Below are 17857 nucleotides of genomic sequence, written 5' to 3' on the forward strand. Positions count from 1 at the left end.
GTGGTGGTTGGGAATGGTTGGACCAGATGATCTTGGAGATCTTTACCAACCTTAATGATTCCATGATTCTATGATTCTGTTCTGCAGTTTTTCAAAAACAAAACAGTCAATGTCATAAAGCAAACTTTAAGGAATTTGAGAAACAGTGGATTGTTCTTAATTTTTAATTGTTTTCTGTTTTTTCTCAAAGTTCTTTTATAAGTTATGTTAGTAAAGACTAGATCTTTTCCACTGTAATTGGCAGTGTAATTTCTAATTAATGCATTGTATTCCTTAGCAACCAAAACATAGCTAGACACGAATGAGACCAACAATAATGTCACCATCCAAAAGAATGGTGATTCAGAGTACTCATTGGAGATGATTAATGTAACAGTTTTCATTTACAACTGCAAAAAATGAAAGGAATTTTTCGATAAGAATATCAGAAAAGTAGTTTTTTCAAGAAGATGGAAAGAGTAGTCAAATATATCCAATCTTTCTTACTCTCTTGCCCCACAGAAGGTTTTAGCTTGTCCAACTTTTCCATGGAATTTTGTGTTGCCTTATAAGTAGTATGCTAAGAAAGGCTTCATAATTCAATACAGTATTCCCTGGGGTTTCATTTGACAGTTCTACACGCATTTCTTCTGTGCTGTTTGAAGGCTCACTATTTGCTATTTCACATTTTTTACTTTGCAGTGTCTGATATTCCCCACTGGCTCCAGTAATGGCATATCAGCCTTTTCTCAGTGAGAAGTGATAGTGTAAAATTGTATGGTCTAGAACAGTTTGAAACGTCTTGATTTTAACAGACCTCTCAGCTACCCTGATACTGTAATTTGATAATTTTTATTCTCTTTTTTTTCAACCTCTGATATGATTTAAATTTAAGGCAGTTTTCTTCTAAGGAGCACTGGACTAGAACATTTATTTACAGGCCAAACAAATAAAAGCATCGTGAGGAAAACAAACTTGGACTTGGTGAAAACAGTGTCTTGATCTAGTTTGCTTAGTACACATAACATTTGTGAAATGGCTAAAGGTATCTTGGATCTTCGGGGAAAGCTCACAAAATAATTTTTATATAGAAAAATGGAACAATTTAATATAGTCAATTAAGACACAGTATTGTCAAAGCAATAGCTAACAGTATTAAAAGTAACTCTGATGGACCTAGCTAAGTTTGGAGTTGTAAAACTCAATGCACTGTGTAAATGTATCTAATGGCTCAGTCTAAATAGAAAGACAATAAAAGCAGAGACATATGGACATACTACCACTGTTATGGGATTTTCACCATGGAAAGCTGAGACATGTCCGCAAAAAAACTAAGGTTTAGAGAAGTGCAGGTTTTGGAGAGCTTTTCTTATGGAGCATGGTTTTGGATACTGAACTTGTAATTCTTATACTCTGCACTAGCAAATAGTGCCAAGCCATTTCTGTGGTCTACTGTAGAGTTATCCACACAGTTAATTTGTTAGAATTCCTTAGCATGGTCCTGGCATCTGACCACCAGCACCTGCATGAGCTTGAGTGCCACTGAGAACTTTGACCTTGGGAGTGTTGTAGGGTTGGGTGGATGGGAGAATGGCTAGAAGGAGGTACTGTGTTTTGTGGATCCTGACAACATTTCCTCTGATGTGTTTCATTTACAGGACCAAGAACAATGATATACAGCTGTAGATGGCCTTTGCTGTGGTTAGTAAGTACGTCTTCTTCCTTTTTCTCATGGTGAAAACAGGTTGTTTATTTTTTAAAGCAAAATCCATTAATAATTTATATGCGTATCCTCATCTAAGTAGTGAGGGAGTAGCTGGCTTGTGTAACAAGATTTGTAGTCAGAACTCTAAGTGGTCAGTGAGTGTTGAAGACACAGTGATGTGGAAATGGTTGCAGAGTAATCAAGAGCCTCACTGGTGTAGGTGGCTTGATCATGGGACAGCTGTGGCAGTCCTTCATGACCTAGTCCTCCAGCTATACCATGTAAGTTATGTTTCCATATCTGTTTCCACTGATGAAGTGCCCTGGTGTCAGTTATCCTTTGTCCCCACCTATGCATCTCTTTTCCCATCTGTGAAACAAGGGCAATGAGGATAATACTTAGTCTTCTTAGTGAAGCTTCTTGAGACTGATGGATACTCTGGAAGAATGATATTAATAACAAGAGGGAATTGCTGCCACAGATGTAAATCTGGATGAAAAGTAACACACTGAACAATTTTGACAAAACTGTATTTTTCTAAAGAAAACTGAACTATCCTGTGGGACTGCATTAATTCTAACACTATTTTTGACAGGAGTGTGTCAAAATGAATTTTTACCTTTTTGTTTAATTTCAGCAGTGCCAAAATATTTCATGTCAAATCATTCATTTTTCACACTTTTTACTTTGCCTGCTATGACTAGTTATGGGTAAATTGTACCTTCAAGCTCTCTCCTGGACTCTGTCCCGTGGGTTCTCTTACTGGGGCTAGCCATACAGGTGGATGACATGATAATAACACTTCTTGTCCTCACTGTCTGTTTAGAGGTGGAAAGGGCTTTGTAGTCTTTCTTTGTGGTTTGTTAGGAGGAGTAACATTCTGTTGATAACAGTCATTACTGTATTAAAATCTTCCTGTGTGGATCCTCACAAATCTTTCAGTCTTTATACTGACCTCTTTCGTGTGTTTGAAATGCTCTCCCTGCAAGAGAGTGCAATGAAGTTAAAGTTAGAAGACGTTTCTTCAGGAGCCTGAGGCAAGTAACTAATTACAGAGAGATGGCATAACATCTTTTAAATTGATGTATTGTTTCTTCATCCAAAAGTACATAGGATGCATACAACCTGGAGCTCACCTATTGCAAAACATAGCTGAGATCTGAAGTCTTGGAAAATGACCCTAGCTTAGTACCACAGCATTGCAACAGCTTCCATCTAACTTGGCATGGAGAGACAGACTTGTGTCCTGAATACTGTTAGTCTTTCAGCTGCACGTTCACCTCTATTTTCCTCCAGGCCAAGGCCCTTAACAGTTCAGTGGTCCTTCTAAGCTTGAGAAATGGGCTGGTGAAAGATATTTATTACTGACTGGTTCACCAATTATTTCCTTCAGGGATTCCTAGTATTCTGACTAAAGAGTTATTAATGATGACATTACTTTTTTTCCTGTTTGTTATGGCTAGAAGCCCTCTTTAATTTCACACAACAAACCAAAGTAATGTCAAATGAGTAAAATGAGATATATATGTCAGCCCTCAGTTGGGAAATAAGGATCAAACCCCACTTCCAAAAAATCCAACTGTATTTTGTATTGATGAGGGTTATAAGAACATATTTTCAACCTCAAATTTATTTATGAAATCACATTTCAGTCAGACTATATAAAATGAGAATTTGATGTGCAAAGAAACATTTTGAGTTAGATTTTTTGGTCTTTCTTTTATACTATCTTTGCTTAGATTTTTTTGTCTCCCCTGTTCATTTGTTTCCAATGAAATTCTTCAAGGCTAGGTCAGAAAAAATGAATCGTATAATGGATAAAGTTGGAAGTACAGAGGACAGTCTGCTCCGTCAGGAGTTGAGAACTACAGTGTAATTCTAGTCACTTCACAGTGTCCCCACTATACTGTTGCTGTAAGCCATTAACTGGGAATTCAGGAAAATGAAGGAAACACAAGGATGAGTTTTAAAACAATCACATCTTTCTGTAGTTCATTGGTCTGATGTGTTGGAAGGGGCTATTCCCAAGCACTTATTTGGTAGGTTGAAAGGCCAGCTTGCCAGGTGGTATTACCAACTTTGAAAGAAAAATACTTAAAGAAGTGGGGAAGTGGAAAATGGGATATCATAAAATATCTAACTTAACTTTCTTTGATAAGTGATCTAGGCAGAGCTTTTGTGGTAGGTAGTACTATGTCGAAGTAGTAAAATATACACTGTAATGACACATGGGAAAATTACTATGAAGCTAGAGAAAGTGGGAACTAGCTGAAATATTATTAACTGAGTAAAGAGCTTAATAAAGAATGTATGGTAATAGGCAGATAAAGAAAGTGGTGAGATCGGGAAAGTGGAGTTACAGTTGTCCTCATGGCATAGTTTTGAACAGATAATTTTTAATATTTTCATTCATGTTGTTGGTATGAAAATAAGGGAAAGAAACTTTAAAGCCCTCATATGTGTTGTATCCAAAGCATCCTTCTTTATTAACCTCTGCTCCAGCTCCATACATTTCCTATTTCATACAAAATTCCTGTAATCCCACTGTGTGATACTGTAGGAAATAAAAACCCCGATATTCACAGTTCTGTAAGCCTCTTGGAGTTTTCTTGCACAAAATGTTTTTTGTGATGCCTTGAACACTCTGTCTTCTCATAAATCGATCAAATCACCTATCTCTGTTATCAATCAACTCCACGTTTGTTTAGCTAAGCTCTATCATTTCTGTTCCTGTCATCCACTGGAGGCCAAATGATGGATCTAAACTGCTAAGGAGTAGTCTTGGTAAAAGTCATGTAATGTTTTTTAAGGTTAAAAATGCATTCAGTGATTTATTTGCTTTAGCAAAATGTGTTTCATTGCTTGGATTTCTTTGACCTTCATGTCTCTTTCCCCTGTGGCAAAGCCTGTGGCAAAGAAATACATAAAAACACTTAGTTTGTAGCTACAAAAAGATACAAATATTTCCTGCTTCACTTCAGATTGTAAGATGAATACAACTGTATGATAGTTTTCTGAAAGACAAGCATACCCTGGCTCTTAGATGTAATCATATTGATTTTCCAAGAAGAAAGGGAAATTCTTTCCAGTGTTTTATGACAAAATTTAGTAATTAAAGAAGAATCTGCTGCTGAGATGAGTTATCTACCTACAATGTAATTTTTCCCTTACAACTTTCAAAAATTAATGTAACTTCGGTGTTTGTATAACCAAAAAACAATTCAATGACTAATTTCTCTGGTAACCAACGCCTCCCATCTGTTTTTCTTTCAAAGGCAATTAGTGAAATGCAAAAATAGGATATTTACCAGGCTAATACATATTTTGTATGCCATAATTCAAGAATGAAATATTTTCACATTTTAATATTTTTTTAATTAGAGTACAAAAGTAAACAAATATGTGATTTCATTTTTAGTATTAGTTGCAGTGATGCATCACAAATTTATCTGAAAAGTCATGAATATTTTATTAAATTGCAATAAATGCAGAAGAAATGATGTGATATATTTTCAAAATAATATGGTAGATACTGATTCTTATATTCTGTGGTGATTGTCTGTCAAGAGTTGTTAGGTAGCAATAATTTTCTAGTTACTACAACTGTTACTGACTTGCCATCTCTATTTTATTGTGTGATTTCCATTTAGATGGCTTAAGGCTAGGGAATGTGTTTTTTTCCTTTATTCTATTACATTTTATTACCATTATCTATTAACTTCTCAGTCATTTATTTACCAGGAATAAATTTTGATACTTCTTTAAACAGTCTGACATAGAAGTCAGAAAAAGATATGTTTATAGTTATTTGTGCAAAAAGATGTTAGTCATCAGTATCCCATTCATATATCTGTGTCTTGTTATGACAGGTGATACTGAATACATAAGTACCAGTACATGAAGTAGGACTGAAGGTTGTCTTATTCTTGGTAGGTAATTTGTAGGTCTTAATATGCTGATGGTATATACAAGCCTTTACATCGGTGGAAAAGGCATCTTACATCTGAAGGAATTCAAGTACTCACTATGTAGGTTAGTTCTGGAAGATAAGGAAAGTATCCCAGATCACACTTTGGACAAGTTCTGACAGAAAGTAAGACAATGAGGAAGGCAAAATGACCACAGATTATTTATGAAAGATATCTTTCATGGAAAGATAGGTAGAGAAGATGAAAAGAAAATAAGATCTCACCACCGTAAATGCTATAAGGGCCATTCAAAGTAGTCTTCTGCAGTAAAGAACATTTAAAAAGGCTGAAGATCTAAGAATAACCTCCATGTTTCATAATTTATATGTCTCTTAGAATTCAACTCATTTAAATTTAGATATCTCTGAGGGACTACTCTTAAGCTTTGGGAACTCTGAACCCAGGGGGAAATCAGAGAAATCTAGCACGATGACTCATTTTTTTTCAGATACATATGTATTTGTATTTGAAGTCAGATGGTAGCCTAAAGCTAAAAATTTAACATTTTTTTTTTTTGCAAGACAATTGAAAAACAAAAGGAGCTAAAAACTAGGAGAGATGAAGATTATTTTAAAAAGCCAAGTTTTCAGGGTTAAAAAAAAAAAAAGTCAGGTGGGAATAACACTGCATAATTTTCTAAATTGCTTCACGTTGTCTATTAATAGGTGTCTCATTGTACAGTACAAACAATTGTTGTTTAATATTATAGCAGCGTCTGGTGGATTTGAACATGTCTGTGTTTCATTAGGTGCCCTGTAAACACAGAAAGAAGGAAAAATGTCCTTAGACACCACTCTAAGCCCATATTGTGTCAGACTAAGCTTTCTAGTAGTAAAATTTTTGAGAATACTGTTTAAAAAATGAGTTGAAAGATATTGGTTTGGAAATCCTCTAGTGTCACAGATTGTCCCATTTCTCCTTGATGGAAGTGAAACTTCTTGATTTCACTTTAATTCTTTGTTGCTTCTTTTATATTTGTTTAGCCACACAGGTACATGATACTCATACTGCAAAGAGATAGAAGCTGCACTGTAGAAACAGAACATTGTGTTTTTCATTCTTCCATATTATTGTTTTGTTCCTTGCAGGTATCTATTTGTGTGTAGAAAAAAATGAAAAAAACTAGTAAAGGGTAAGGATGAAATATAAACACTTTTTGCCTTCAACTGCACGTATAAAAATTTATATATATATACTTTTTTTTTTCTGGAGCTACAAAGATTGTCAGAGCATTATTGCTTCTTTTATTGGGTTGTGATACTGAGAAGGCAGTGCTTAGAACAGCATGTCAAAGTGTTCTTCGTGACAGCAGTGGTGTAGTACACCTGCAAGCTGAGGAGAAACAATTGAAAATAAGCACTGTAATGTGAACATAAGGAAGTGGTGAACAGAAAATAGGAGTGTAACTAAATTGTTTTTCTTGAGTCCCACACTGGTTGTTTCATGTATTTTGTATCTATGTGTAACATATATAACCTCTTTTATCAAGCTGATATATATATTTTTTAATTTCATTTGAGCCATTCATAAAAAAAAGGTGAAAGCTTGAGGTCTTTGCATTGCTTATTTTCTATTTTCAGCATATATTTTAGATGACCCATTGGTTCTTCTTACTTTATTATAACATATTTAGCAGTACAGGAAACACGTTAGTAAATCTTGCATGGGGACTCATGTTTTTGGGACTCCTGAGAAGTTTATGCTTCGAGACAGACAAAATAGCCAAAAGCTAGAAGTACAAGAACACTGGATTTACCCTTTCTGAATGCAGAAAATTAATATTAGCTCAATTTATCACAATTTTCTTTAAAGTAAATTAGAACAGCCACTCTGTCAAGTGTCACTTTGCAACCGTGTTACAGAATATGGTTAAAAATGAGAGATATTTGATGAAATGCCAAAGATTATACTGCATATAAGGGCATGCTCACAAGGAATTTCTGAAGTGCTTTGCCAAAACATGTTCTGAGTGAGCACATGCAAAATGGTAGATATGTAAACAAAAGCCCTTTTTATTAAGCATAATTGATTAGCATAATTATGAACCATCAAAAGAGCAAATAGCTGGTTGAGTCTTGTGCAGAACACCTGGAACTTCATTAGAAATTCTGATTGTGAAAGGTTCAGTATTTCCGTACACCAGTCTGTAAGATCGTTACAGTTGGCATAAGGAAATTGGGGTGAATATTTAAACTATAGCAGGAGTTTGAATCATCTCCAGGCCTAGTTATTTAAATTTGTCTTTAAACCACATTCTCACTCACTCTTAGGATTCTGGTGAGGACACAGATCAGTCAGAGGACCTTTCTGTTATCACCTTTAACATTTAACATGCTCAGTCAACAGGATCAATTATAAATTTAGGGAAAAAACAAACAAACATGATTTCTAATAAAGATCTAAATGTTTCAGATAGGAAAGACTGATTAATATGAAATGCATTAAGCATTTAGGCTGGAGAAAATTAATGCAAACACAAGCTCCAATGGGATTTGTAAAGTTAACTCCCCTAGTTTCTTCAAAAATCTGAGCCTGTGCCTTCAAAGCTACATTATCCAGAGAAGTAGTTGTTTTCCAGTAACAACATTTAAAGCCATTTCATTCAAAATGTAGTGAATAATTTTATGGGAGCTAATTTTAAAACACATAAACTTCCTTTTATTATTCCCCCAAAGAACTTACCATTCAATGCTAAAGTTGTAGTTATATGAGATATTCCTTGTGTATTTGATATCAATAAAATAGATCATTCTGATTTCATAATTTATTATTATTTTTAATAACCACAAGTTAATATTCCCTCCATGAAGAAAACAAGGAGATGGTTTTCTACTTATGTATGCTCATGTTTTTTTTGTGAACTGAACTTAGGCTAGATCTCATTCCTTGGTTTAGAAAGCAAATTAGGACCTATCATGTTGGCTGAACTGCGCATTGTATAGTTTCAAACAGTGGACTGCTTTTCTACTCTGTTCAATGAGGTCTTGGGATAGAAATGGTCTGATAACTCTGTAAGACGGCTCTCTTCAGGCTCCTACAATAGGGTACTAATTTTTAAAATTTATTTAAAAAAAAAACAACACAAAGGCATATGAAGTTGGGAATGGGGGGCGGGGAATCTTGTCTAGTTACAAGCAGGTATTAAAAATCAACTTTAATAACATAATGACTTTTCCAGGGTGGTATTTGTGTGTCAGGGCAGTATTTTTGTATCATACTATGTATCATGTTACTTATAGCAAATTAAAAAAGACTGGTACTTCAGGGACTGCTCTTAAAGGGACAGTCATCAGCATCTAAAGATGCTTAGACCTAGAAGGAAGATTAGAACTGTTGCAAGCTACTTAGATTTAAGCCTTCAAATTTACACTTGATGTGTGGCAGACAATCTGACAGGGAGCTGTGTTCCTCTGTCTACCTGATTTTCACATGAACAGAACGTAATCAGCAGTCACTCCAGTTTTAGAGGGACATCCTGGTTCTTGTATGAAGTCACACAGCACTGTTTCTGGTATTAAGCTAAAGCTCTGGAATCAAATTCTTAGAGAACCAGAAGCATTTACGTGTGGATCCAAGCCATGGTACTGACCCCTTGGAATTTCAAGACCCAGTCATGATGTCTGTGTAGCTATAAGCAATTTCAAAGAAATAAGAATAAATGAGAAAAGGAAAAGAAATATGCCTGAAGCCTATAATATCTTGAGAGAGCTTATAACTGTTCAGTCTAGGTATAGGATCCACTGTAATATTTTGTGCAAGACTGAGAAAGGTGAAAGCAATCGGGAGTGAGATGCAATCCCCACTCTGCTTGGGTTCTTTCTGAGATGTCTGACAACTGCAATGCTACTGCAATTTAATCATGATTTATTAGTCAGTTGAAGCCTGGCCACAGATCAGTGTTTGTATTACTTATGTATGTTTAAAGAATAACATCCTATAAGAAGCAGCAGAAGGCAGCTCCAGTGGAATTCTTTTTCAGCTAAATTCATGTAAATACTTTCACAAGTGGCTTATAAATAATGCAAATTGTACTCACTGGAAATTATGAATGGCACTAGGATTAGTGTGGGATTTCTGTCGTCTTTTTTTTTTTTTTTCCTGAGATCAGCAAGTGTATGATGGACAGATCTAAGAAACAAAAATCAAGGCTATATCTAAGATTAAACCTAGATGTAATTTAGATGACTAAGCCCAAAGCTATGCTTCAGAACATCTGAGCTTTCACATCCTAAATGCTTGTCCCAGGAGTGGGTTCTGAGCCCAGACTGACTTCTGGTCGTTTAGTTTACAGCTCTCGTCAGGCACATACACAAGGGTGCAACTTGAGAGTATCCATGTGCATTTCCTGCTGGCCAGATCTATGAGGGTCCCAGTCCCTATGGCCTGTTCCCCTTTGTGCACCTTAGAGGGAGGCTCTGTTCAGGCTTGAAACCCACTCCAAGGACCAGCCATAAAGCAGTTAGGATTTGCATCCCTGAGCTTGATTCCTTTCTGGAAAACAGTCTTAACTACTGGAGGGTATTGTGAAGTTAATACAGATGTCATGTTTGTGACACAGAGCATTCATCTTCTCATCTGTTCTCGCGTGTAAAATGGGGAGACAAAATTAAATGTCCCCCTTCATTAGAGAGGGCTGTGGTGCATTTTCATCTTGAAAATAGCATGGACCTTTAGCTGATGGGAGAAATATTGTATGTATAGGTTAGCACATACGTGTGTGTGTGTTTATTGTGTTGTGTTAGAAGGTTGCAAAGTACTTAAGTAACACCCCATACATTTAATTATTAAAGGGCAATTAAAATGCTTCAATAATAGCTATTATTTTTGTACACGGTGATTACCTATGATGACTATAGTTTTCACATGCGTAAAGTGTATTTAATTAACAATTTTGTGCATTAATTGTGATAGCTAGTATTCGACATGCTGTTGCCCTATTGTCTCTGTAATAACATGTTGTGGTTTAACCTGGCGGGCAGCTAAGCACCACACAGCCGTTCGCTCACACTTCGCTGCCTGCAGTGGGATGGGGGAGAGAACTGGGGGAAAAAGAAAGGTAAAAGCTCATGGATTCACATAAAGATGGTTTAATAGGACTGAAAAAGAAAGGAAGAGAATAGTAATGAAAATAATAGTAATAATAAAAGAATATACAAAGCAAGTGATGCACAATGCAATTGCTCACCACCCGCTGACCAATGCCCATCCCATCCCTGAGCAGCGTTACCCCCAACCTCGGCCAGCTACCCCATATTAATTGCCCAGCATGATGCCATATGTTAAGGAATACCCCTTTGGCCAGGCTGGGTCGACTGTCCCCGGTCTGCCCCCTCCCAGTTCCTTGTGCACCCCCAGCCTGCTCACTGGCAGGGCACCACCACCAGAAGCAGAAAAGTCCTTGGCTCTATGCAAACACTGCTCTGCAACAACTAAAACGTCGGTGTGTTATCAGCATTATTCTCATCCTAAATCCAAAACACAGCACCATACCAGCTGCGTGGAAGAAAATTAACTCTATCCCAGCCAAAACCAGTAGCAGTTAAATTATTATGACCAAGAAAGCAATTCATAAATATTGCAGTAGCAGATGTGACTGAGGAAACAGTTTGCAGTTTCAAGGTTATCACATTCGTCGATTGCAGTGACAGTAGAGTTGCTGGAGGTTACATTTTTTTAAATTAGAATGAAATTTTAAAATGGAATTCTAACTCCCTGGTTTGCGTCAGATTCTGTTATTTATCTCTGCTACAGAAGTTACCATGATCTGGAAAAGTAGACATTAATTCATGCGAAACATAAATTCTTGATTTTTAAGAGCAATCTATCTAGAAGTAGTTCACATTAATTAAGTTTATTGAACTTATAATGGTCTAGATAATACATCCTGAGGAACAGGGTGAAACATTTATAGAACTGTGACGTAAAAAAGTGTGTGTAATGGTTTCTACTTATGCATTTTGAGCTGTTCTGCTCCTCCCAGTGTACTTGTAGCCCATGCTAAGGTGTCATCCTGCATCAAGAACTGATTTCCAAAGACTTCCTTTTCCTATGGCAGAACCTTCTTGCTCTAGTGCTAGGGTAGGGAAGAGAGAAAGATTTACCTCATCAATACTCATACCGTTATCATGGGTAATTTCCAAGAGCTCGCCAACCTCTGCTCATTAGAATCACTATAAGCCTTGCACTGCTGTAATCACTTTTGTATTCCTTGGGTTCCTTGGACTTTCCTGGAAATACCAAAAGAGAGATGATGTGCAGTATCATTTTTGTTAGTATTGAATTATGCCAGTCTCTTTTTGTATTCCCCCCCCCCACCCCCACCCCCCCCTTCAGTCTTCACAAAAATATTTTTCCAGGTACATGTTTATCTATATGTGTGGAGTTTGTTTCAAGGTTATATCCAGCTTGATCTAGCTTTATCATCTGACTTTTGTAATCTGACTTTTGTAACAGGCATCCCATGTTTCTTTTGTGTTTGTCTTCAATTTCTAATGGGTAAGGCAACTTAGCAGTAAAATAGAGGAGGCGTGAAAGTGGTATACAAAACTTCAAATCCTGTATAGTGAACATAAAGAAAATACACTTCAGTTTCACAGAAAAAACTGCATGATTGGAAAAATACAGCCCTATTTTGGAAGAGATTCTAAAACATATTAGAATGGTACCTCTGTAAGCCATTGTTAGCAAGATCCTAATGCTTCCATTCTTTTCTCTTACCCACTAGAGTGCTTCTCAAAGCTAACTGTGTCTTCCGTAATTGTAATAGCAACAATACACTGCAACAGATGTTATGTGGATGCCAGTCTCTTAGAAATGTGTTGTAGCTCCGGTTGACCTGCAGCCAGTAGTAGGTATTTTTAAATAATAGTGGTGATTCCTGAAACTCGTTTCTATAGTGAATATCAGGAACGTATTTTCCTAATGACTGACATAAATGGTAAGAAAACTGCAGATCAAAATAAAATTCAAAAATAAAATTCTTATTGAAACTGTTTCTTCTTCGTTATGTCTTTCTAAATTCATACTCATCTTGTTTCCTCTATATCATGAATGAGCATGGACTTTATGGAGATGACACAAAACTGAGAGGAGCGGCTGATACACCAGAGGTGTGGGCTGCCATCCAGAGGGACCCTGATAGATGGGAGAAATGGTCTGACAGGAACCTCATGAAGTTCAGTGATGGGAAGTACAATGTTCTGCACCTGGAGAGGAATAACCCCAGGGACCTGTACATGCTGGGGGATGGCCAGCTGGAAAACAGCTTTGCAGAAAATGACTTGGTGGTCTTGGTGGATGCTAAGTTGAATATGAGCAATGTGTGAAGGGTGATGGAGATGGTTAAGGACCTGGAGATCCTCTGCTGTGAGGAAAAGCTGAGAGAACTGGAACTGTTTCAGCCTGGAGAAGAGAAGGCTCAAGGGGGATTTTGTCAGTATCTATAAATATCTGAAGGAAAGGTGCAAAGAGGACAGAGCCAGGCTCTTCTCAGTGGTGCCCAGTGACAGGACAAGAGGCAATGGATACAAACTGGAACACAAGAGGGGTCCATCTAAACATCAGGAAACACTTCTTTACTGTGCAGGTGACAGAGCGCTTGCACAGGTTGCTCAGGGAGACTTTGGAGTCTTCCTCTTTGGAGACATTCAAAAGTCACCTGGACATGGTCCTGAGCAGCTGGCTTTAGATGGCCCTGCTTCAGCAGGGGACTTGGACCAGATGACCTCCAGAGTTCCTTTCAATCTCACCGTTCTGTGATTCTATGACCTCAGATTTGTTGCGTAACGTGGTGTGTTAATTTTATACCACCTTACATGCTTTGATATGCAAGAAGTAAAGACAGTATGTACAGTAATCTCAAATGTTCTGATTCATTTTTTTCAATCTTTAGCAGTTTATAGCTATAAAAAACCCTGCTATAATAGAGCCAAAGTCTCAGAGTTCAGTGCATGCTCTGACTTTATTGGTGGAAGTTTTCTTTGTCTTGCACTGTGAACATGGCAAGTATTTTCACACTGCTTTCTTTCAACAAGATGTTCCTAGTAGGCACTTATTGATTTAATCAAATCTTACAGCTGTAGCTGAGAAGTGTTCTGAATAACAATGAGGCTTTTATAGTGAATATGACTTAATTTAGAAAACGCTGCTGATTCATGGTAGCAGATTCATTAAACTGCATAATTGGTCAATGTGTTTGTACTTCAGAAAACACTATTTTTCAAAGTTAGATCAGTTGGTTATCTGGTAATCTATAAACTTTGTTTTGTGTTATGAGAGTGTTTAAAGAAAATATTTTGGGAACTAAGATTCTAAGCCAATGATCTGGAATTAGCTATGGTATACAGGTGAGATTTCTCAGTTCAGTGCCTTCCTGTGTGGCAAAGGTCGTCAAGCTTTTGCATGAAAATACAAGATTGTTTCCTTAGGTAATTTTTCCTTCTTTGTAAATTGAAAATCATTATGCATGCTAACTGAAAACATTTGCTGTATAACATGGGGAAATGACATGATGTCAGTGAACAGTTTGCTAGGATCAAAATGCTAGAAATAGGTAGCAGCAATTTGCAGATCACTGCAGTCCATGCATCCCTGCTTATTTAGAAAACAGTGGGATAGAACTTGCCTTAAGTAAACAGTGCACAAGAACATTGTGGCTTAGCTTGGTGGCATCTGAAGGTTATTCTATATAGCTCTGCACAATGAAACTTCAGCTTGGATCATTTGTGTTTCAGTTAGGAAAAACGTCCTAGCTGCTATGATTAGTTAACAGAATGCCTGGTTGCTTGCATAGATCATACCAAGTCCTGCTTCTGGGGAAAAATACAATGGGAGAATCTAGTAACTACATAAGCTGTCATTTCTGATGAATAAAAGCAGTTACTGGAGAAGTGAGCAATATCCTTTCTGCTGGGAAGGAGGCAGAAGAAAATAGTCACTGGGTGTTGTACCTGCTCCAGCATTAACAGCTGGTACAAGACATAAGATGACAGGACTTCCAGTCTGTGTTGGAGCACACGTAAATGGAACTCCCCCTCACAGAACACAGAGTTAAAAGTTGAATTGGATGAAATGCTTTGATTTGCATTAATAAGTCATATCAGGTTGGGTTTAATCTTTCCAAAATGATTGGGTTTGCTTTTTTTCTTCTGAAATTGATTTTTGGGGAGATAAATGAAAATTTCATAATACTGACCAATGCCTTTCCTTTGGGAAAAATTCTTATTAATAATTTAGTCACAGACAACCATGACTCAGGTGGGGAACTTCTCAGAATTTCATTGTTCTTCATCATATACCACTTCACAGTTCTGGGAACCTGTCAATATCTGTGTTTAAAAGAAAGAGAAGAAATATTTAGATATTCTTTAAGGTGTTTTTTTGTTTGTTTTTGTTTTTTCACCATAACTTAGGACCAGGAATCTTTAAACAGATTGTTTTTAATATTGCATTATCTAACTAAAAAGACATTATTTGAGACTCAGTTTAGAGTTTTTTGCAATAATGTTCTGATGTCTCAGTTGTCATGCTGCTTTTTCCAAGTGTATTGTTTTACCATATCTCACCTGCATTTGCTTCAGCAAGATTGCTTTCCATGTTCTAATATTGATACCAAATTTTGGAAGTTCAATCCAAGTTCAATCACTTCTATTTTTATTATAAAGAGGCCTCCAGCATTACTGAATTAAAAAATACCAAGGTGTCATACAGTTATATCACAGGGTAAGGAAATTTCAGGCATTTGATGTTTGTTGAAGAAATGAATTTATGCTGCCACGGAACCAACAAATCGAAGCCTATCATTGACTGATATTACTCCACAGTTCATCCATATACAGTCTTTACAGTAGTTAATCAGTTGCCACTCACCCCAAGAAAGCCAAAACATAATTAATCTGTAATCATTGTGACAAACAAGGTCTAAGTTTAAGTTCAGTATGCACGACTTGCTTAAATTCCATTTAGTGTACCACAGAAGACAAACCAATCTAAAGAAACTGATGCAAGTCATCTGTTTAGATGAAAATCTCCCTTGCTATTGTTTCAGCACTTTGTGGCAATAGGCCGCTGTCAAAGTGCTGACATACAGTATTTCTGAAATTGTTCCATATTCCGTTCTTTTATAAAGAATGTAAGAGAAAGGCATCTTCTTGTTACTACAGAAATCATCTTCATTATTCAGTATTTGCAAAGCTTTAAAAGGATTGAGAATCATCTATTTTAGTCAATATTTTTGTTGTCTTTCTCCTCTGTCACTTAATCTGTGTAAAATGGCAGATGCTCTCTCTACCCAGACACGGGTTTTGAATAGTTACTCTTTTCTGTTATGTAAAGGTCAGGTACATGGATTGTTTTGTCTCAATATCCCTTCTCAAAACTGTGGTAGCCTAATTTTTCTCTTAATCTGAAGTATGGTTAATTTTATAAACAATAAATTATACATGTAATATAAGAGCATTTAAAAAGCATATGGCAGCTAACATAGGGGAGTATTTCTTTCTGCTCTTTGGATTCTAAAATTTGTACTACTTTTTTATGTCTGTTTGGCCAATTGCACATTGTATTAAATAGTTGTCTTGTTGGAAATATGTATGTGCTCACTATCCTTACATGGCAGGCATGAAACCTGAATAAACTTAGTGGTGGTATTTCTTTCATAGTATTAATAGGATTTTGTACATAATTTCAGGAAAGCTAGAAAAGAAAAAATTTTAAGTCAGAAGCTAACGTTAAGCGAGATTTTTATTTATTTACTGGAACATGCATAATTTTTGTAAATATAATCCACCCACCCCTCAAAGGCAGATGCTGCTTGTAATTTCATAGATTTCCCTCAAATCCTAGCACACATCTATGTACTATTTTTGTCTAGTCAATATTCTGCAGTACAAAATGATACATTAATCCTGTTACATGGTAAATTAGGCAATGAGCTACAAACGTTTCCATTCCTTAATAAAACAGCAAATATATCTTAATTTTGCTCCCCTTAAATTGGAAACTTTCAGAGTAGAGATGTAGGAAGCAATGAGAGTGAGGTTCCAGAGACTGAGACACTTTATTTAGGTGAACTATGTTTGGATTTATTTTCAATTTCCTGTATTTCGGTTAGAGGCTTACAGCTGTCCATCTTGTCGGCATTAAAAACAAAGTCCTGTTTCAAAGGTGGATAGCTGCTTTTGACAGTTGGATGCCTGTTACCAAACTCGCACCTTCTGCTTCAGAACAATGATTAGCTGTCTCCTACTTACGTGAGTAGATTGCTTAAATAGATTGATTAGGCTAGAAAAGATGTAAATACTTTTCTCATCAATTTCATATGAAAACATTAATATATACTCTCTTCCTTAAAATGACTTACTGTTTTGTAGATAGCAGAATTCAAAATATTTGACCAGAAGTGCTCTGGTGATTTAACCGTCTGTGCAAATATTTAGAAAGAAAAGCGACCATTAGTTCATTGTTCTTTAAAAAGAAGCCATTAAAATCTAATACAACTTCTCACATTTGATGAAATCTGTTCTTCAGCATACTTCAACGACCTGTGAACAACAGAAAATGTAGATGGAATCCCCTCATTACCTACCACCTGTAGAGAGTTGTTCTCTTTGAACATGTCCAATGTAACCTGGATTATATAACTAAATTTAGGGAAAAGACTTACTGAGAAAAAACAAAACGAAAACAGAATTCATATTTTTCTACTTGTGTAGTATCAGAAAAAAGCTTTTCCTCTTTGAGATCATTAAGGTTAAGCTTTAAAGATAATACTGTGCTAGGTAAAACAGAGATTATCATATTCTCAGAGGCATTAATTTTTAAAAATAGGTTCCTATACATAAACACTCCATTATAAGTCATGATTAAAATGGACCAGTATCTGAACTTCTGCTACACTGGTACATCTCCTAACATTAAATACATATCCCGGCACTTGTGAAAACGAATCTGTGGAGTGAATTTATACACAGCCTTCCATATATGATAGAATACCTGAGTAGACAAACTACACCCCCACTGAGAGCGATGCTTGTCTTTTGATATATAAAATGAGAAAGGTTTCTTTGAAAGAGATATGCTGTTCTAAGTTAATTTCTTGCACCATTTATGACATGACTGGCATAAGCTCACACTGTAAAAGATTTCCTGTATATCTGGCCTGATGTCAAGTGAGCAATGCAATGAGAGGAGTGAGAGAAATAGATTA

General features: G+C 36.3%; 1 protein-coding gene across 1 annotated transcript in view; it reads left to right on the forward strand.

The window, feature by feature from the left end:
- The window catches only part of LOC310899387 (uncharacterized protein), a 147915-nt gene extending 131163 nt beyond the window's left edge, over positions 1–16752 (forward strand). The window contains exons 12-13 of the mRNA XM_083835708.1: positions 1638–1684; positions 12702–16752. Of these exons, the coding sequence (XP_083691834.1) occupies positions 1638–1684; positions 12702–12977 (323 nt within the window). The 3' untranslated portion in view covers positions 12978–16752. The remainder of the gene's footprint in view (positions 1–1637; positions 1685–12701) is intronic.
- The last annotated feature ends 1105 nt before the right edge of the window (positions 16753–17857 follow it).

The sequence above is a fragment of the Anser anser genome (genome assembly GCF_964211835.1).
Source record: "Anser anser genome assembly, chromosome: 4".
NCBI lineage: Eukaryota > Metazoa > Chordata > Aves > Anseriformes > Anatidae > Anser > Anser anser.